The sequence below is a fragment of the Talpa europaea genome (genome assembly GCF_964194135.1).
Source record: "Talpa europaea genome assembly, chromosome: 2".
Lineage (NCBI taxonomy): Eukaryota > Metazoa > Chordata > Mammalia > Eulipotyphla > Talpidae > Talpa > Talpa europaea.
In genome coordinates this window covers 87,459,627-87,479,634 of record NC_140068.1, presented here as the reverse complement: position 1 = coordinate 87,479,634, position 20,008 = coordinate 87,459,627, and the positions used below count along the sequence as shown (strand labels likewise).

The 20,008-nt window shown below is 49.5% G+C and overlaps 1 protein-coding gene across 2 annotated transcripts; it reads right to left on the bottom strand.

The window, feature by feature from the left end:
• Positions 1–14,807: 14,807 nt before the first annotated feature.
• Positions 14,808–19,372, bottom strand: MRPL14 (mitochondrial ribosomal protein L14). 2 transcript variants are annotated; one of them, XM_084228225.1, is made up of 3 exons: positions 19,310–19,372; positions 17,998–18,089; positions 14,808–15,283 (listed from the first exon to the last, which is right to left on the bottom strand). In XM_084228225.1, the coding sequence occupies exons 2-3, from the start codon at positions 18,066–18,068 to the stop codon at positions 14,917–14,919; spliced, it is 438 nt and encodes a 145-aa protein (XP_084084351.1). In that variant the 5' UTR covers positions 18,069–18,089; positions 19,310–19,372; the 3' UTR covers positions 14,808–14,916. The 2 variants fall into 2 exon arrangements, with proteins under 2 accessions (XP_084084351.1, XP_084084350.1); XM_084228224.1 differs by lacking the exon at positions 19,310–19,372 and having other exon boundaries at positions 17,998–18,182.
• Between the last annotated feature and the right edge of the window lie 636 nt (positions 19,373–20,008).

Below are 20,008 nucleotides of genomic sequence, written 5' to 3'. Positions count from 1 at the left end.
TTATAAAAAATTAAGGCATTAGGGCCTCCCGGTGGCACAGCGGTTGAGCGCTGGGCTACGAAGCTGCCCGCAGTCTCTGCAGCACCGGTTCGATCCCCGGCCAAAGGCGAGGGTCCCACATGGCATGCAGACCTCTCCTGCCGCGCCCGCTGCTCCCCTCAGCAGTGTATTTCGTCAGTCTGCCTGTTCTGTTCCCCGCTCTGGCTCTGGTGAATTCTCTCACCCTCCCGTGCTTCTGACTGTACCCAGTGCTTGTATAAATAAATAAATAAATAAATTTTTTAAAAAATTAAAGCATTATAGATAAGGTTGTATCATCTTTGACCAGAATGTTCTACTCTCCCCAAAGTACCCCCTCTACCAGTCATGACCCTGATATCATTTCAGGCCTTTTCCCATGCATTTCCCTACATGTGGAGGAAACATGTAATATTATTGAGTATTTTTGTTTTATTTTACATAAATAGTACATGTGTCTCTTCAACATGCTTTTACAGCCATCCATTTTTTTTTTTTTTTAGCTCAGCCACCCTTTCTTGGAATTATGATTTTCTGTGATACAGGTGGGCTTTGTTTATTGAACCAGCCTGTCACCGATGGCCATTCAGGTCATTTCCAGTTATCACCATTGAAAATGGGGCTGAAATGCACAGACCTCCTGTGCTCTGTGCTGTGCCTCGTGTCCTGTGCAGGTACAGCTACCAACTCTAGTCTGTCACAGAAGAGTTCAACCTGGGAGCCCTTGGGGGTCTGGGGTGGCTCCACCTCTGAAACAGTGCCCAGGGTTATCTATGTGTGCCTCTGCATTATGGATTATTCTGGGGACAGGCCCATGGCCCTTCAGAGGTTTTCAGATCTTCAGAGGACCTCAAAGGAAAGCTAAGAAGCACTGGCCCATGTTAACTCTTGGGCCTGTGTAACAGGATGTCATGTGCTGGGAAGGACAAGGGGCAGCAGCATCAAGCCTCCTCTCTCCCAACAGTGCTGCTGACATAGATTCCGTCTGATGCTGAGATGTTTGGAACCAAAATCCAGCCTCCACCCCTCAATGAAGGCGACTAATTAATGCCCAGGCCTCAGTTTCCACTTTTCAAAATGAAGTGAGACCTGCTCTACAGGGTTGTAGAAGTGAATGAGATCACCAGTGGCCAGCACCGAGCCCACCTCCCCCTGCTGGGGTCTCCTTCCATCAGTCTCCACTGCCCCCACCTCTAGCAACATTGCAGCAGCTAAGCCCCCCAGCTCCACCATTCCTGGCCCTGGTACCTCACAGTTACTCCACCAATCTGAGCCTCGGTTTCTGCACCCTAGCACAGGGCAAAACCCAGGATGACTAGCAGAACCTTCTCCAAAGGCATCAGGAAGAAATTATGTCAGCATGTGAAATGCCCATGGCAGGGTGGCAAAGTAGTCACTAAATGTGACTGCCACTGCTCTAACTCCTAGCAGCACCCCCAATATCTGCAAGAGTGCCAGCGCCACTAAATGACGCTTAGTGATCAGGAATGCAGGGCCTAGGGGATGGCACCAGTGATTGTTTCCCTTCCCCATCACGTCATCTTTTAATCTAAGTCAGATGAACCCCAAATCTGTCCCTCTTAAGGTTTCCACCCACCTGGTTCACTTTCTCCTCGGAGGGTAAGCTTCTTTGGGGTCGGCTATTGCGGGATGAGCTTCAGAGTGAAACTCAGACCCTGCTAATGGGTCTTCTACCAGTACTGACCTCTTAGTATTTACCTGCTAACACCTTTCTTATCAAAAACCCTCTTCCAGCCAGGGCAGAACCCACCTGTCTATGGAAAGCTGTTCAGGTCTCTCCCAGCCTAAAAAACACTTCACATTGTACTCTAGCTGCAGCCTGTCTCTCCGCCTGCAGAAATTCTCTACACCAATGACTATCCCCCTCACTCACCCTCTCTCATGCCAGCTCCCCACCAGTGACAGCCATGTGGTCACCCACCCGTCCCTCTGCAGACCTCACTTCAAAGGGCTCTGCCACACTAAACCCAGGGACCACTCCCTCCTCACACATCCCAATCCCTCCTGGCACCTCTTCCTCATACCTCACCTCTCTGACTGGGACTCCACGTGCCTGGCTCTCCCCCTCCCTCCCCAGCGTTTCTTCTTGATCTGCCCAGCTTCCTTTCCAAGTCTCTTAAATAGTGTTCTCCAGCGCCCTGCCCTTGGCAGATCCTCCCCTCTCCTCCCTGCCCCGCTCCTTACCCCAGGGTTAGAGTACCATGTGCTTCCTGATGCTGCTGAAAACTTCCACTCCTCTCTCCCTGACCTTGTTTTTACTGCACCCCACACTCCCCTAAAACACTTTTTTTTTAAGATTTTTTTTTAAGATTTATTTATTTTTTTATACAAGAGCTGGGGTACAGGCTAGAGGCACTGGAGGGTGAGAGGATTCACCAGAGACAGAGTGGGGAGCAGAACAGGCAGAAGGACCGAAGTACACTGCTGAGGGGAGCAGCGGGCGGCAGGAGAGGTCTGTGCGCCATGTAGGAATCTCCCTGGCCGGCCGGGAATCGAACCTGCACTGCAGAGGCTGCAGACATCTTCACAGTGCTGTGCTCAGCCCACTGCGCCACTGAGGAGGCCCACCCCTAAAACACTTTCAACTCACCAACAGGCTCCTCCTCTCATCTCGCAGGATCCGGTACTCCATGAGGAGCCCCTCCAGCCCCTCCAGCCAGAGATCTAGGAGGCAGCTTCACCTCCTTCTACCTCCAAACATTCACTAGATCCCACCCATTTTACCTATGTGGCAGTTTAAAAATCAAGTTGCCCAGCACATTTTAAGGGCCGGATGAGTGGATGCACTTGGTTTCCAGAACACAGCTCAGAGGAGGGGCAGCTCCTAAGCCCAAGTGTAGGGCAGGACACAGCCAGGGCTGCAGAGGGCTGGCAAGCCCATAGCTGGACTCACCAGCAGTGTGACCAGGCCTCCCCAAAGGCCCCAGTTATATCAGGGAGGCTGCAGGATGCCCCTCCCTGCCTCAGCCCTGACCACCATCAATCACCCCAGAGCAGGCCGAGCCACGACCTACCCTCCTTCATGGTTTCCCACCTCACAGTTCCTCAGAACACAAAGCTTGCTTCTCAATAACCTATTCCCCCTCTGCAGCTCTGCCACCTGTAGGAGCCCCGGATTGCTGGTAGGTTCCAATACACCCCACTTAGTGCTGAGCCTCTGGCTTTGCCTGGGATGAAAGGTGTCCCATGTCAGACTGTCACTTGGGTAACTCTGACTAACCTTCCAGCTTCCAGGTATCCCCGCATGAACAGTTCTGATCTTCTAGGTGACACTAAGGAATCCTGACACATACCGTAGAACTAAGCGATTCCATCAGCTCCCAGGAGCCTCTCCAGGGCAGGACCCAGATTCCACCCATCTGGGTTCACACAGTATAGCTTTGTATCAGACAGGGTCTGAGCAGGTAACAGGCAGGCCACTCCAGTTCAGATCACTCGAGGAAGATTTTAAAAGGGGCCAGCACAGTGGGTACTGCAGTGCCCTGGGACCAATGTTCCTGGAAGAAGTGTGGCAGGAAAGTTACCCCAAGAGGAGATGTGCCATGTACCTGAGGGAAGTGACTAGCCCTGCAAGAAGAAGGGGAGCAGTGACAGATAGCCCAAGCCCTCTCGTTGCTCCTGCCTTCAAGTTACTGCTGGTGCCTCCCACCAGCCAAGCCCACCTGGAAGTCAGAGGGCACAGAGCCCCTCATGCAGCCCACACAGGTCAGGTTCTGGGCACAGAGCAGGGCAGAAAGGGGAAGAGGGACCCTGAGCTGCAAGGTAAGATGTCCAAGTCAGAGCTTGATATATGTCAATTGAGCAGGAGTTAACTAATGGGATGTCTGCGCAGGGCTCAGGGTGACTGACACCTCCACAGGAGAAAGGGACACTCCAAGCCAGACATGCAAGAGCCCATCGGAGGGCTCAGTGGCTCGTGCTGGGTGCAAAGGCCATTGTCGCGTGGACTAGGTTGGAGAAACCAAGTGAGTAGAAGTCTCTGAGTGGGACAGCGCCGCCCTGCTTGGGCTGGGGTGAGCAGAGCTGTATTTTTAGCTGTGATCAGCTGGCCTATAAAGGATTTGCTTGGCTGGGATTTCCAGCTGAAGAATGGGTTTCAAGAAGCAGAGGTTAAAAAAAAAGGGGGGGGGCCTTCCCAGTGGCTCAGCAGGTTGAGCATAGCTCTGTGAAGCTGTCTGCAGCTTCTGCAGGGCGGGTTGGATCCCGGCTGGTCGGGGAGATACCCACATGGTGCGGCAGAACTCTCCTGTCTCACCCACTGCTCCCCTCAGCAGTGTCTTCAGTCCATCTGCCTGTTCTGCTCCCTGCTCTGTCTCTGATGAATCCTCTCACCCTCCCATGCCTCTGGCCTGTACCCCAGCACTTGTATAAATAAAAATAAATCTTTGAAAAAAATTTAAAAATAGAAGCAGAGACAGCCCTTCATGCAGTGAGGAAGGCCCTGCCCTGCCCCCTTCATTTGAGACCTCACTCCACAAAAATCAAGGATCCCGCAGCACTGCACTGGGCGCTGAGGGCTGCATGGCAACTTGGCCACCAGCCCAGGGGGCCCTCCATGAATTGGGTGCACGAGGCCCACTTCCTTGGCCAGAGCAGACACTCGTCGAGGGACACGAAACAGGGCTGTTAAATAAGGTAGGGCGGCAGCAGGGAGAGCTGACCTTGGCTGGTTGGAAGGAGCTGACCTCAGAGGCAACTGGAAGCAACTGTGAGGATCCGCAGTGGTCATCCAATTGATGCTTCCGGAAGGTGGTTTTAATAGCTGAGGGAGGGCACGTTACCAAAAAGTATTTCCACCACAGTTCAGTGCAGCAGAAAGAGCAGGCACACTGAGGTCAGACGGCCAGCCTCCTTACAGACGGTCCCCTACCTCTTCTCAGGCTGGTTTTCTCACTCACACGTCAGCACGAGATGCCACCATGGGGACTGCTTGGGACAGAAGGCATAAGGTGGCTTGCTCAGAGCTGGCACAAAGCAAACCTTAACCCTCCAGGTTTCTGCTCTGCTCTCACCACACCACATGCTACAGATGTCAGGCTGAGAGAGACGTGATGGGGGAGGGATGTAGGGGGTTGTGGGGGGCAGCTGGATAGTCAGTCACTGGGCAGCCTGCCAAAACCAGGGAGGAAGAGTACTACTCCCACAGGGGAATGGGCAGCCCTTTGTGAAAACCAGAAACGCACTGGGAAAAGCAGACAAACCCAAGGTGACTCTGAATTTATGCTATTTCTATGGTAGGAGCGCTGCAAGCTGGGACGGCCAAGGAGGACAAGCGCAGGGCAGAAGCCAAAGCGCCAAGAGAGGTGGCCAGCCCAGGTGACCCAACCCGTGAGCAAGTGGCTGAAGCCAACCTCCAGCTGGACCTCAACCCCCAGCCCGGAGCCCCTGGATGTGTTCTCGGTGGACAAGTGAGTCCCTCCAGCCCCTCCGAGCAGAAGCCTCTGATGACCTTGACTCGGTTAGTCTGTTTCTCAACCCTTGGTGCCTTATAAGCAAACTCTCTATTACCTGCTCCAGTTTTGGGTGCAAGTCGGGGCAATGGGCAGACTGGCTTATTCTGGAACCAAGTGCTCACCCTGACTCCCAGATGTCCTCTTTCCTCCCACACAGCAGGTCCCACCTAGTCGTACTCCAGGGTTTCAGTCCTGGCACTATCCAGCTTGGGCCCGGATTATTCTTTGTTGAGGGCTTGCCCTACACACTGCGGCATGCCCAGTAGTGTCACTGGTCTGCAACCACAGATGCCACCAGCAGCTGTAATAACCAATGATACCTCCAAGTGTTCCTGTTTGAGAACCCCGGCCTTAGCACTTGCCTAGCTTTATTTCTTTTTTAATTATTATTTTTTACAACATTGTTCATTATAGCTTTATTTTTTTCCTAATTACGGTGAAGGATAAAAAATTCAACTTTAGGGCCTCCCTGGTGGCGCAGCGGTTGAGCACTGGGTTGCGAAGCTGCCCGCAGCTCTGCGGCGCCAGTTCGATCCCCGGCTGCTCCCCGGCCACCGGAGGAGGGTCCCACATGGCGCGCAGACCTCTCCTGCCGCCCGCTGCTCCCCTCAGCAGTGTACTTCGGTCCTTCTGCCTGCTCTGCTCCCTGCTCTGGCTCTGGTGAATTCTCTCACCCTCCCGCGCTTCTGACTGTGCCTGGTGCTTGTATGTATGTATGCATAAATAAATAAATAAATAGATAGATAGATAAATAAATAGATAAATAAATAAATAAATAAATAAATAAATAAATAAATCTTTAAAAAAAATTTTTTTTTTTCAACTTTAGGGCCTCCCCAGTGGCGCAGCGGTTGAGCGCTGGGCTGCGAAGCTGCCCGTAGCCTCTGCAGCACCGGTTCATTCCCCGGCCACTGGTGAGGGTCCCACATGACGTGCAGACCTCTCTTGCCACGCCTGCTGCTCCCCTCAGCAGAGTATTTCGTCAGTCTGCCTGCTCTGTTCACCCCTCTGGCTCTGGTGAATTCTCTCACCCTCCTGCACTTCTGACTGTACCCAGTGCTTGTATAAATAAATAAATAAATCTTTTTAAAAAAAATTCAACTTTATTAGTAATTCTGTTTATTCTACATCCTTTGGGTGGAGAGAGTAGAGGATATAATAAGATGGAAGAGGGTGGAAAAGTTTTGTCAGTGTGAAGTGACCAACAGCCTGGGCACTGGAGCCAATTTGCAGTGGCACACTGTCATGGACCACCACCTGCCTCTCCTCCTCTTTCTTTTCTACTTTTACTCCCTTACTCTGGACCTTTAACCTGAGGAGTGCTGGTTGATTCCAAGGATACCCCTTAAGCCCAGTGAACTCGAGCCCAGGACCAAGCTGTTCACACACATCTCCCCTCTCCCCGCCCCAAGCAGGTATTCACCCAGGCTGCAGGGATTGCACCCTCTGAGCGCCTGTAGAATCAACTGCCTTCCAAGCTATCCTGTTACTCTTTTTTTATTGTTGCCTAAATATTTAAGGGCATTAAAATTTTTGTGTGATTGAAAGCAAATTTAGGATAGAATACAATATTCTATACTTGGAGAGGAAAGAAATCAAGTTCCAGTTCCAACATCCCCATGCCTGGCTAGTTCTAGAAAGACACATCAAAGGCATGGCCAAAAGCATCGCCTCATCATAGGTTCTCTCCAGTAGAGCTCACGTTGATTCCATGCACGTGAATGTGAACTCCAGTTTAACGAGGCTGTCAGTCCAGACTTGGCATGGGAAGACATTCTATGATCAGGGAACCTGGGCTTCCAGCCAGCATGGGTGAGGCCTGTGTAAGGGCCTAAACAGAGACACACAGGCCTATCCAGCTGAGTCCTTGGAAATACTCTGTGATTGTCTTATTTCCTGCCAGCTCCTGTGCGAGACATCTTCATACAGACTCCTTAGCTGAGAACCAAAATGTAGACAGGCTCCTAAACTGAGAATCCTGATTTTAACATTTGAGCTCTCAACATTTTTTGTGCCGCTACTGGGCACTGGGAGAGAGCGGTGAACAAGAGGGACACCACTCCTAAGTCCATGGGGCTTGACAGATTACAAAGCAGCAAATAGTGCTCTGCCTGAGCCCCTCGGAGTAACAAAGGACATTGGGCCCAACTCCACAGCGCAACCACTCTGCTGTCTTTCCAGGGAGCAGGGACATCAGCATTTCCAAACCCAAAGTTGTCCCAAGCCTGAAGTCACTGAAGTTCAAGGCGGGAGGAAAGCTTAGCTGTAGGCATGACCTAAGATCATAAAAATGAGAGCATTCTGCAAAGTGTTTAAGTGCCAGCGGTGGAATTCAGGAGCCATGAGGAGCCAGTGAGGGAGCGCCCTCTCCTCAGCAGGAAGAGAAGCAGAGAGCTAAATGCAAAGCACCCAGCCCAATGAGGAAGACTGCGCCAGAGGGGAGACTTCAGGCCCTGGTGGCATGCTCATCCCACCCCCTGCCATCACCTCTGCATCCCCCAGGACCACCCAGTCACCACCCCTTGGGAAACCTCACACTCCTGAAAGGGGCTGAGCTTTTCCCAACTCCTCCCAACACTGCTTCCTACCCCCTGCAGGGGGGCATGTATGGCCCCATTCAAAAGTGTTTTCAGTGTTTCATATCTTTTAAACTCAGCAGTGAAAGAAAGTGCTGGCAATGGTGAATCAGAAAATCCGAGTTTTAATCCTGAACCTGCTGCTTTCATCTGTGAAATTTGGGGGGCTCCTCAGCCCCCATGTCTACACAACTACAGTTAAAGCTTCAGAGAACACTGGTGAGAATTCACTCTAGTTTGGTGTTGAAATAAACTCTTGCCACAGTGCATTAGCACTGACAGGTCCTCTCCTGAGCACCCTTCACATTCCTGGCCACACATCAAAGGAGAAAAAACTCAGAGTGCATGCTGGAATAGCAGTAGCTACTTAGGAAGCACAAAGTTCTCCCTTTAAAAGTTCACCACAAACTTGAACAGCAGTAATTTATTAATTCAACACTCACCACATACCTACTGTGCGCCAGATGTTGGGAATACAGAGCTGAGCTAAAAGAAATACTGTAGCCATGTTCCTAAACTGGAAGGAAAGAATGCTCAGGAATGGGCCTCCCTGGTAGTACAAGGGTTAAAGTCTCAGCACTATGAAGCTACCAGCAGCCACTGCAGCAGGAGTTCCATCCCTGGGCCAGGGAGCTACCCACATGGCGCAGCAGACCTCTCCTGACTCGCCCGCTGCTCCCCTCAGCAGTGATTTCAGTAGATCTGCCTGTTCTGTTTCCCACTCTGTCTCTGGTGAATCCTCTTACTCTCCTCCTCTCCCCCCACCATCTCTGGCCTAAACCTCAGCTCTTGTATGCATAAATAAGTAAATGTTAGAAGAAGAAGAAGAAGAATGCATAGGAAATCCAGGGCACAGGGAGAGGGAGGAATGATGAGAAAGACAAAGCCAGAGCTGGAGCGGGGGCGGCAGCAAGCGCACTCAGACCACAGCCCTAGCCCTGCCCTCTGCACCAGCCAGTCCATCCTTCAGCAGACCCTGGGCACTGGCCAGTAGGAACATGTTTCAAACACATTTGGTTTTATCATCAGAATTTTTTTTTTTAAGGGGCAGGATGAACACCACTATCTTTTCTTTTATCCCTACCATTATTTTGAAAGTGTCAAACCTAAGAAAAGTTGAAAGAAGAGTAAAGTCACCTTAGACTCCACATTCAGATTCATGAACTGGTAATTTTGCAGACATGACACTTCTTCTAAGGACTTCAGCATCGGACTTTTAAAAAACAAAAATACAGGATCTTATAAATAAAGGGAGTGGGTGAGATTATAATTAATTTTCACATGTAACAAAAGGGAGAAAAAATGCATATGTAGACTGTCTCTCTGCAAGCAGTTACCTACAAAAAAGCAATTTAGCTAAGTACAAAGAGAAGCCTGTGGGACAGGTCTGCAGCAAAGTCTGCTTAAAATAAATGGAGACCTCTTCATTGTGGATGTCATGGGGACACAGCCTAGAGACATAAACCTAGACAACCCTAAAACCACATCTTAAGCACAGGTTTCATTCTTCACCAGCAAACCTTTAGCCAGAGCTGGCAGCAAAACAGAGAGTTAAGCAGGAGGTTAAAGTGAGGTACGTGGGGCCTCCCCAGGTGGCGCGGTTGAGCCCTGGACTGTGAAGCTGCCCACAGCCTCTGCAGCGCCAGTTTGATCCCCGGCCTCCGGTGAGGGTCCCACATGGTGTGACAGACCTCTCCTGCCGCGCCTACTGCTCCCCTCAGCAGTATATTTAGTCAGTCTGCCTGCTCTGCTCCCTGCTCTGGCTCTGGTGAATTCTCTCGCCCTCCCGCACTTCTGACTGTACCCAGTGCTTGTATAAATAAATAAATCTCTAAAAAAAAAGAAAAAGAAAAAAAATCTAAAAAAAAAAAGGTGAGTTACATGGACAAATAAAAGCTCCACTCCCTGGCTATGTGTGCCAGCCGGGAAGGGCACTGGGTTAGCTGTGGGGACAGGGCAGCACAGCCCGCTCCCCCCTGGGGAATGCACTTAGCCAGGGGCAGCAACACTCGGCAAGGCCAACACCTGGAAGGGAAGGCGTCTTCCTCTCCTATTCCTGCTGGGCAAGGTGCGGAACTACAAAACAACAGGACCCCAGCGCTGGGAGTGGGGAGTAGGCAGGCCAGCGGCTCCGATCACACGCTGGATCATCAGTGCCGATTGACCAAGACTTGTCTCTATTTGGCATGTAAACATTTGGCCTAAATCAACTGCCAACGGAGGTTTCATAACAACCAAGGGTATCCCAATTATTCAAGAGCTCTTTTGAAATTCTCAAAATAAAATGTTTAAATTCACTTTCATCTTAAAAAAAACACTTGTGGTATGCCTTATGAGACAGCCTGTCAAGATATCAAGTAAATGACAACAGGTTATCACTCTTCCTGAATCTGGCAGAAACCAGTGGCTTTAAAAATATATATAAAGAAATGGGTTTGATGTTGAAAAATGAGAGGCAGATTCGTGGCCACTTTGAACCTAGGAAGACCAAATAATTTGGAAAAGCGTTAATATTTGGCAAAATAATTTGGCAAGTGTTCAAAGTGCTGCGGGGGAACTGAGCTGTGAACTATAACTGTGCTCCAGGTGGGAAAGAATAAAATAAAATCTAGAAATGTTTTGTTAAAGATTGAATTACCAAATTAGAGGAAGGAAAGAAATGCAGCTGCTGGGACAGATTTGAGTTTCAGTTAAGGATTTGATCCCAGTATCATGTAATTTTCGTCAAAAACAAGAATTCTCAGCAGCTGAGAAAGAACATGAGCGGACATGAGAAGGGGCCAAGAAAGGCAATGAAAGAATGGAGCGGGGACACTGAGGAGGCTGTGCCCAGGAGAGGCCAGAGCACTGGGTGGCCCCAGGCAGGCCCAAGGGGCTAGGGAGGGGGGCTCCTCTCATCACTCTGACACAGGAGGAGCCAGGCCTTCAAGACAGAGGGGTTTGAGGGCTCCAGGAGGCAGCTGCCGGTCATCCAGGAAGTGGCCTGGCCACTCCTGCAGGAAGTGGATGGCTTCTCACTGTTTTCCAGGAGTGTTGATGGCTCTTTGGCCAGGTCCCCATCTGTAGCCAGTGGGACTCCCCTCAAGGTGGCTGGGCTGAGGCTGCAGTCAGAGCTGGACCTGGTCTGCTCAGAGGCACCCTACTGGTTGGAGTACTAAGTCCTCCAGTGGTAAACTCCCCAGCAGCCCCTCTGAGGCTGTGCCTCCCCCAAAGTCACACACTAGTTAGCCACACAGGCCTGACTGGAGCCCAGGTCTCTCAGCCACAACCACTGACCCACATCTCTCTCTGCCACATTTCTTTGGCACTGGTCAAGCAGAAGTCCAGCCAAGGGCGGAGCTGGAGGCTTCGGCAGACACTTTGATGAGGTGTATGAACACACAGAGATGAAGCTCTTTGACCTGTCAGGGGCAGCTTTGTAAGGGCACAGGAGGGGAAAAAAACAAAAGCAAGTTTATACTCAGAGGGAAACATAATCTGTGATTATAAATATTTCATGAGCAAAGAAAGCGGCACTGGCTGAGAGACTGGGGTGGGGAAGTGGACAGCAAATTAGATCCCAGTTTGCAAAGTGATAGGGCAGCTGGAAAAGCAGCAAAACCAAGGCTATTCTGGGCGGTATGCTTCGAGGGCCTGCGTCACAGACACAGCCTGGGCTCCGGTCACCCAGCTTTGTGGAAACCACAGCCTTCCAGGGGTCAGCACAGAACTCCTTGGGAGAGTGTCTATGTCCATGTAAAGCCAGAGAAGGGGACCGCAAGGACGTCTGTGTGATTTGGGTAAAGCTCAACAGCAGGGAGGCGGGTGAGGGGCTGCAGCAAAGCAGTCAGCACCCTGCACACTCATGAAAGGATGAATACCCTTTCTGCAGACTAAGGCGGAGGGAGAAGTGAGCCCGACCCCCATAAGCAAGTGACCTGTGAGAGGGCAGCTCCAGCCAAGCTGCCCTGGTGAGAGCAAAGGTCCACTCCTGAGCAGGTGGTGGCAGACAGAGAACAATCCTGCCTTTACTTTACTTTATGACGGGCCTCTTCCTCCTGCAGCCTTTGGGAAACAGACCAGAAAGCAGAGAAATTAAGTTTCCTGAGCAGCAGCTGCTGCAGCTGAAGACCCACACACCACTAGCAAAGCAGGCCCCCATTTGGGCATGATTCCATCTCCTTGGCCACCATCAGCACTACAGAACACATCATTTGTAGATTCTGTTGGTCCTTCAGAGGGCCAGATGGAGGAATATTAGGTGCACCCCGCAAGGGAAACATGGAAAGCAAAGCATCTCCACCGCCTTCCAGGCAAGGCTCAGTGGACAACAGGCTTCAAGGTGTACCCACTGAGCTCCGGAAAAGCAGTGTTTCATCTTCTAGAATCTCAGCTAGTGAGAATCAACCCAAGATGGAGAGGACTCAACAACCACGAAAGTGGGACGCCAGAACACTGGGAAGACCGCTGAGGTGTAAGTCACAGCAATTGGCTTTGAAAGCAGGTTTACCACCCAGTAGTTTTAGGAGCCTGAGAAATCATGTTAGCTCTGTAACAGTGTCCTCAGCTAAGAAACAGGGCGAATGCCTGCCAAACCCAGAACTATGAGGCATACCAAGCACATACGTGTATGTAAATGCTCTCCAAAGAGACACTTAAGTCCTATTCCCATTTAAGAGATTACTTCTACCCAGCTACCTATTTGACATCTTTGGATGACTCAGAGGCACCTGTTCAGATGCTCCCATCCACTGCCCTTCCTCCCCCATCCTCAGGGAAGCACCCAACCTTCCTGCCCCATCCTAGAGCACCCAAGCTCAGTGTTCGGTAGGACAACCATCCAGGCATGGACGCCAGAAACCTAGGACCCACTCTTGGCCCTTCCCCACTATATTAATGCTTTACCAAGCCCTATCAGCTGTGCCTCCTACAGGCCACACTCCCTCCATCACCACCTGCCCAGGTTGCCCTCTTGCACAGTCTACCACAAGCCTCCACTCATCCATTCTGGCCTCTCCACTGAGCAGAGTAACCACGTCTCCTCTCCCAGCACCCTTACCTCACAGGCCAGACTCTAACAACATCCCAATGCACTAAGAATGAAGCCTGCTTCCTGGGTCGAGGCCCTGCACTATGCGACCCTGCTCCAGCGTCACACTACACCACTCTCCCTCACGCTCTCCCTGCTCCACACACTGGGTTTTTGAGTCCTGGTACTCATCCATTCCCTCCTGCCACAGGGATTTTGTACCTGCTCTTTCCTCTTCTTGGAACATTTCCCCCTCCTCTCACATAGCTAATGCCTGGCCACTTATCTTTACAAGTGCCAAGTACACTGAAGTGTACCGCTCAATATTTACAGATGTATACACTCATGCGACTCCCACCCAGGCCTGGATTTAGAACATTTCCAACACCACCGTAGAGGTGCCCTTTGCCCCTCTCCAATAGCACTCTTCCTGCCCCAGCCCCCCAATCCGGTCTTCTTTCAGCACCTACCCCCTCACCCCGAATGTGCCGGATGCAGCCCTTTCTCAGGGAAGCTGCCTCCAATCCCACTCCAGTCTCATTCCAAGTCTAACCCCTCAGTCACAGGCACGTTACACTTGGTGATTTGCGTGAGTAATGTGATTTGTGTTGATTTCCTGGACACTGTAAATTCCCTGAGGGCAGAGGCTGTATCTGCCTGTTTCCCAGTGCTGGCACAGGCACAGGAATGATAACCGAAAACAGTGAATACCTATCAAGTGCTGATTACTGCGAGGCACTTACAGGTAACAACTCATTAATCCTCACACCAGCTCTATCAAGTTAGTACTATTATTAAGTCCCCATTTTACAGGGATTGAAACTGAGCGACAGAGAAGTTCCCTAAGTCGTTAAGCGGTGAGTGGTGGAGTCAGGATTCAAACCCAGGCTGTCTGGCCACAGAGCCTTGTTTCTTCATCTTTATGCCACTCTGCCTCTCACCAGTCACTGGAAGATTCACGCGTGGGTGTCAGGGATTTTTTTTTTTTTTTTTTTTTTTTGGGACCCTCGCTGGCGGCCGGGGAACGAACTGGTGCTGCAGAGGCTGCGGACAGCCTCGCAGCCCAGCACTCAACCTCTGCGCCACCAGGGGAGGCCCGTCAGGGATATTTTTAATGAATGAATTTATAAATGAGTTGATGAGATTCCACTGAAAGAACTAAGGGAGTCCCAAATCTCCCCAAGACCAACAAATAAATGGAAGATAATTTGTCACTGAATTGCCTGCACAAGACCAAAATTAAGTCGCCAGCAAAATACAAAGGAGTCCATTCCCCAGGGGCCAGGGAGGTTGCTTTCTGCTATTGAGAACAGAGGGGCACTCCGGTTTCTAGCAGAGGACCCCCCAGCGGAGACAGGATTATTCTCTGAGTTCTAAAGAAGCTTGAAGGCAGTGTTCACTAGATGAAACAAGTCCTCTGCTCTTACCCACATCCCAGTAATCTTCACAACCACAGGAAGGGGACTCTGGGTGGCAAAAATAAAAAAGTTTTTGCCTGGGTAGAAATGTACAGATTCTACTGTACACTTATTAAATTGGCATTTGGTTTGTACTTCACTACTCCAAGGCCACATCATCCTGATGAACACACAGGCTGCTCCAAGCAGACTCGTCCGCATGGCCAGACATGGGTTGGCCACCTTTTACGTGCTTCAGCGCCATTTACCTCATGACCACATCTCAGAAAGCTCAGGAAGAAAACATACATGAAAACTTGTTTATTTGCTCACAGGACACTGTTCACCAGCCATGGGGCCCACACTCCCTCCCTCTCAGCAAAGGTCCAGTTCTCCAACCGGCTCTGCTCGTGAGCCCCGCTGCAGCCTCAGCCGGGTTCCACTCACACGAAGTTCTGTGCAATGGCCAGCACCTTGGAAAACTCGCCTTCCCTCCGGCGTAGGCTAGTGGGGATGGGTGTCTTAATTCGGGTTCCCACGGGGTTCCCATTGTCCTCAATGAGGACCACATTGTTGGAGTCAAACCTGGGTGTCATCGAGGGGCCAGGCATGCGATGCCCCACGATGAGTGCCTTTTTCTTCTGTCCCTTGATGGCCAGCAAGATCTTGTCGCCCACCTTGCCCACCCCACTCTTGTTATAGACATGGATGCAACGAGGAGGACGATGGTAGGGGGTGTTCCCCAGAGCACTGTTGTCCACTACACGCACCCGCGTCATCTTCTGAATGGCACCGAGGCTCCCAGAGGTGCTGGTGGAAGAGAAAAGAGTTTGAGATCTGCATCTCCTGGCCAGGGTGCACACAGGAGAGGGCCAGGCTTGGGAAAGAGCACCTGTCAGCAACAAGAAGTGGAACCAAGCTCAACCCAGGCCTGACATCGAGTCAGGTGCTTATAAATACTTCTGTGCTCAAGACAGTTTCCTTACAGTCCATGGCCTCAAACGCTTCTGCTGCCACATCAAGAACTCGACTTGGATGGGTTTTAGAAGAACCCAAACTTCTGTTATAACAATCTTCATGGCTACCTTAGCTGAAAGTATTTGGTTTCCAAAAATACCTTGAGGATTAAGGGAACATATTATGGGCTGAACCTTACCCGCTGCCTAGCCTGTAAAACCTGCTCCCCCAGAACACCCTTATTTCCTAATGTTCTCATCTGTTTGTTGCTGGGCAGAAGAAGATATGAGCAAGGGTTTGCTAAGGGAATCCCTTGACAGAATATAGCAGAAACTGTAAACAGGTAATAATGCTTTGCTTTAATGCATTTTTCCAAGCTAGAAGGGAATTTTTTTCTAAAGACTACTTATTAAAGGCAGGTAAGCTATTACTAAGCAGCCTGATAACGTGAGGTTTCTCTTTTCCTGGCGCTAGCAACTTGAATGCTGGTGTTCTCCAGAGTAACCCTACAGCCTCTTCTCTCATTCCACAAGCTTACTCTGGGCAATTCTATCTATCCCCACTGTCTCCAAAGAGTAAACTCCATCTCTATTCCCACTTCTCTCCAATATTCTAGCTCTCTCTCTCTACTCTAAAGTCCCCAAAGATGGTCACACAGATACCACAAGCTCAGCAGGTCCCACACTATGCTCATCGCCTTCCACTGCTGCCTTTCCCACCCACATAAAGGCTTCTCCAGGAACCCCAGCTCCCAAGCCATAAACCTCTTTCCATCAACATCCACTGGCTGCCAAGTCCAACTGATACTATCTCTGAAGCACTCTGTGCTTTTCCTCTACCCCACCAACACTTCCTTAATTTGGACGCTCGCTATCTCCCACCAAGACTGCTAAATTAGTGTCCTAACTAGTTCCCAGTATACTTGGCTCTGCTGATCCAGAGTTCACTATGGAATATAAAACTGAGACCACACCCCTGCTTGAATGTTCAAAGTTCCCCATTGTACTATCAACAATCTGGCCCTGATTTTCCTGTCTTCTGAGGTCCATCACCTCCTACCATCATATATCCACTCTGTGCCAGCAGAGAGAAACTCCTGGAGCTCTCCAAGCATGCCATGCCTCTCACATGACCTCCCTAGAGGCCTGCACAGAGGCTGCTCCACTTCTCTTCTGGGAAAGCAGCCTCTCCTCTCTTCTCCTCCTCCATCTCCATTAGCAGCCCCTGTCTCAGGCCTTCCAAGGCACCATACAAACCTCTATTATTATACTTGTCACATTTTCTTAGAGCTATTTGTTTCCAACTTTGCTCCCATGGCCAATTGTGAGAACTCTTTTAGGGCAGAAAGCAATTCTTATTCCTCTCTCTCTGACCAACCCCAGGCACCATGCTCAGTAAATGCCTGTGGAATGAGTACACAAACAGGGGCAGAAGCCATGTTTGCCAACAGATATGCAACCCGTATTGCCCATCCTGGCAAGCACCTGAAGAGAGAGGAGGTTCTCACACTTCTATCATATTTAGTATTTGGTTAATAAGATTCCATTTTTATTTGGTGGGATTAAAACACTCAACACTCAATAACTGATAAACAAGTTAATTGAAAAGTGTTCAGGACACAGAATTTGTTTGGGAACCAAACAAATCATTGCCTGTTCAGGACACAGAATAGGGATCAACAAATTATTGCCTTTGGTACAAATCTAGTTCACCGTGGGGCAAATCCAGAACACCTACTTCTATATCACTGCTGTGGATTTGAATAGTCGTGACAGAAAATGTATGGCCCACAAAAATGATAACATTCACTATATAGCCCTTTACTGAAAAAGTTTATGTACCACTGGACCCCTGACATAAAAGACTTGACAACATCATCTACCAGTTGAATATTATTGAAACTTAGAGAACACTCATGGGACAGAAGAACATATATTCTTTTCTCTTTTTAAAATATTCCATTTTGGGGCCTCCCTGGTGGCACCGGGGTTAAAATCTCAGTGCTATGAAACTATCGCCAGCCACTTTGGACTGAGTTTGATCCCTGGCCAAGAAGCAACCCACATGGCACAGCAGACCTCTCCTGTCTCGCCCGCTGCTCCCCTCAGCAGTGTGTTTCAGTCAGTCTGCCTGTTCTGCTCCCCACTCTGTCTCTGGTGAATCCTCTCACCCCACTGCACCTCTGGCCTGTGCCCCAGGTCTTATATGCATAAATAAATAAAACAAATCTTTTTAAAAAAATTCCATTTTTAAAAGAGAAGGCTTTAATATACTCGGGGAGTGATCTAGTCAAGATGTCAGATTTACCATGAGAGTCTGGGACAAGGATGAAAGCTGTATCTTCTACCATGGCCAATCCCCACTCCACCTCCACAGCAATGCCACGTGCTTACCTGTCCCCTCATCTGACTGATCACACCTTAGTTCGGTGGGATTCCTTTAGTTCTCATTGACCCTGAGCCCGTCCCCCCAAGCTTCCACTTCCACTCTAGCCACCAGGACACCCAGCCCTGATGGGGAACGCATACTCAACTACACAGCTCTTAGAACTTAATGGGAAAGGTTACCTGAAAAGACGCTGGCTGAGGGTTCTGCTTACATGTGTGAAGGGGCCCAAGAGTCCAGTAGTGAAAGCCATGGGATCCCAAGATAGCAAATCCTGCAGGAAAAGGGGGGTCAGAGGGAAGAGAATTTATTTCTAAGCAGTGTCCTTACACAGATCCAGTTTTGGGTTTTTTTTTTTTTTTTTTTTTTTGTAAAAGACTGTTGGGAACTTGTGTGGGAGATGGTACTTCTAGCACAAGATCATTAGTCACTAAATATAAATCTTGGTGGTTAAAAGCTACGCGGATAATTAGATGGAATTCCAGCTACAATTCTGCTGATTCATATTCTAACTGGGGTCAGGGAGCTGGAATGGCCCGCAACCGGCCTTGCTGTAACACAACAGCGTGAAGAATGCCTTCATTGACACATCACCTCCACAGGTAGGAAGAAAGCATGACTCCTCTGGTACACACCTAGTCAGCAAGCATTTCTCAAGTCCTCTGCGGAGGAAAACCTGCACACTAGTACCCTTGTTGACACGCATGTGCTTTCTGAAGCCAGAACTTACACCCCGAGTGAAGATTATCTGAGCAACTGCCCAGTTGTCTGGTAGCACATCACCTTTCCTCCAAATGTAACAGCTAGTGCACCTGTAATGCCCAAGGCTAGCAGAAGAGAGACAAAGGATGTCCTCACCAAGTCACTGATCAGGGTCTCCTATCTGGGTCAGCCTCCGAAACAGCACTAAGGCCTGGTGAAACTGCCCACCCCACACTGCTGCTGAAAGCTGGGATGAGGACAGCAAGCTGGAGATAAAAGAATACCAGTTCTTGTGACTCAGGCCTCAGCTCACTGATCCCGGCACTAAACAATACAGCAATCCCCTGTCTTCTGCAACACCTGGGCATCATTTAGGGGCATGTTTATGAAAAACCTACAGCCAGCTGGTTCGTCCCACGCCTGTTCTCCTAAGTGTTTGGCTGCAGAGAGCCTCATTTGAGAGCTCTGCTGAGGAAGGCCCCTACCACTGTAGTATTTACACACAGCTTTGCCTTGAGTAAGTTCAAAGCACCTCAGATAAGATTTTATTTAATAAGGGTAGGGCAAAAATCCACTATTTACCTTCATAGGAATAGCCAGACACTTCATAAATGCTTATCAACAAGTTAGCTTAAACTGCAAGTTCACTCTCCAGTGTTTTCCTTTAGACAACCCAGGAAGCATTGGGCAAAAAATAATTAAAATCAGAAAATTAATTGCAAAAGAAGGCAGTAAGTTACAGAACGATTAACATCTGACACACACAAGACTATGGGATGAGAAGAGCTTTACCTTTACAGCTAGGTGACCCTGGACCAGGAACTATGAGCTTCAGCTCCCACATCTGTACTGGGGTTTCCCAGAAGGACACATGAGCACCAGCACCCCTTAGTTGTCTTCATCAGCCTCTAGCTGCACCTCATCTCACAGATTAGGAAACTAAATTACAAAGATGAAGTGACTTGCCACAATTAGCCAAGGGCAGAACCAGAACCAGCACTGGACGCAGCTTCAGTCCAAGTCCCTCTACTACAGCCTACAGCCTCACTCTGCTATACAGAGCTGAGGGTGCGAAGCAGCTTTAAAGGTTGCTTTCTAGTTCCCATAGATGAAAATTTACTGAGTAGTTATAATGTGTCAGGCACTGGGCTAAGTATTTTTACATCATCATCTCATTTAAGCCTCACAAAAACTCTGCTATGGACGTAATTATCATCCCTTTTTTTACATACATGAGGAAATGAGGCGCAGACAGGTTAGGTAATTAGCTCAAGGTCACAAAGCTAGGAACGACAAAGTTGAAATCTGAACCGCAGCAGTCAGCTTCCTAGACCCTGTACTCTTACTCAACAGAGTTAACATGGCTAACTTTAATTTAAATATTAGTATTTTTCCAACTGTTATCCTCCTTGTTCCATCAAGAATACTGAAATCACAGGCACATTTTACTCATACCCAACTCAATATTTGCTGAATCAGCTGAAATGCAGA

What these genes read in the sequence shown, in the direction of transcription:
- MRPL14 (XM_084228225.1), bottom strand. Translation starts at nt 18,068, where the DNA reads ATGGCTTTCACTACTGGACTCTTGGGCCCCTTCACACATGTAAGCAGA. An exon ending in CTCAGCCAGCGTCTTTTCAG is followed by an intron (nt 15,284 to 17,997) that starts GTAACCTTTCCC and finishes CTCTTCCACCAG; the next exon opens with CACCTCTGGGAGCCTCGGTG.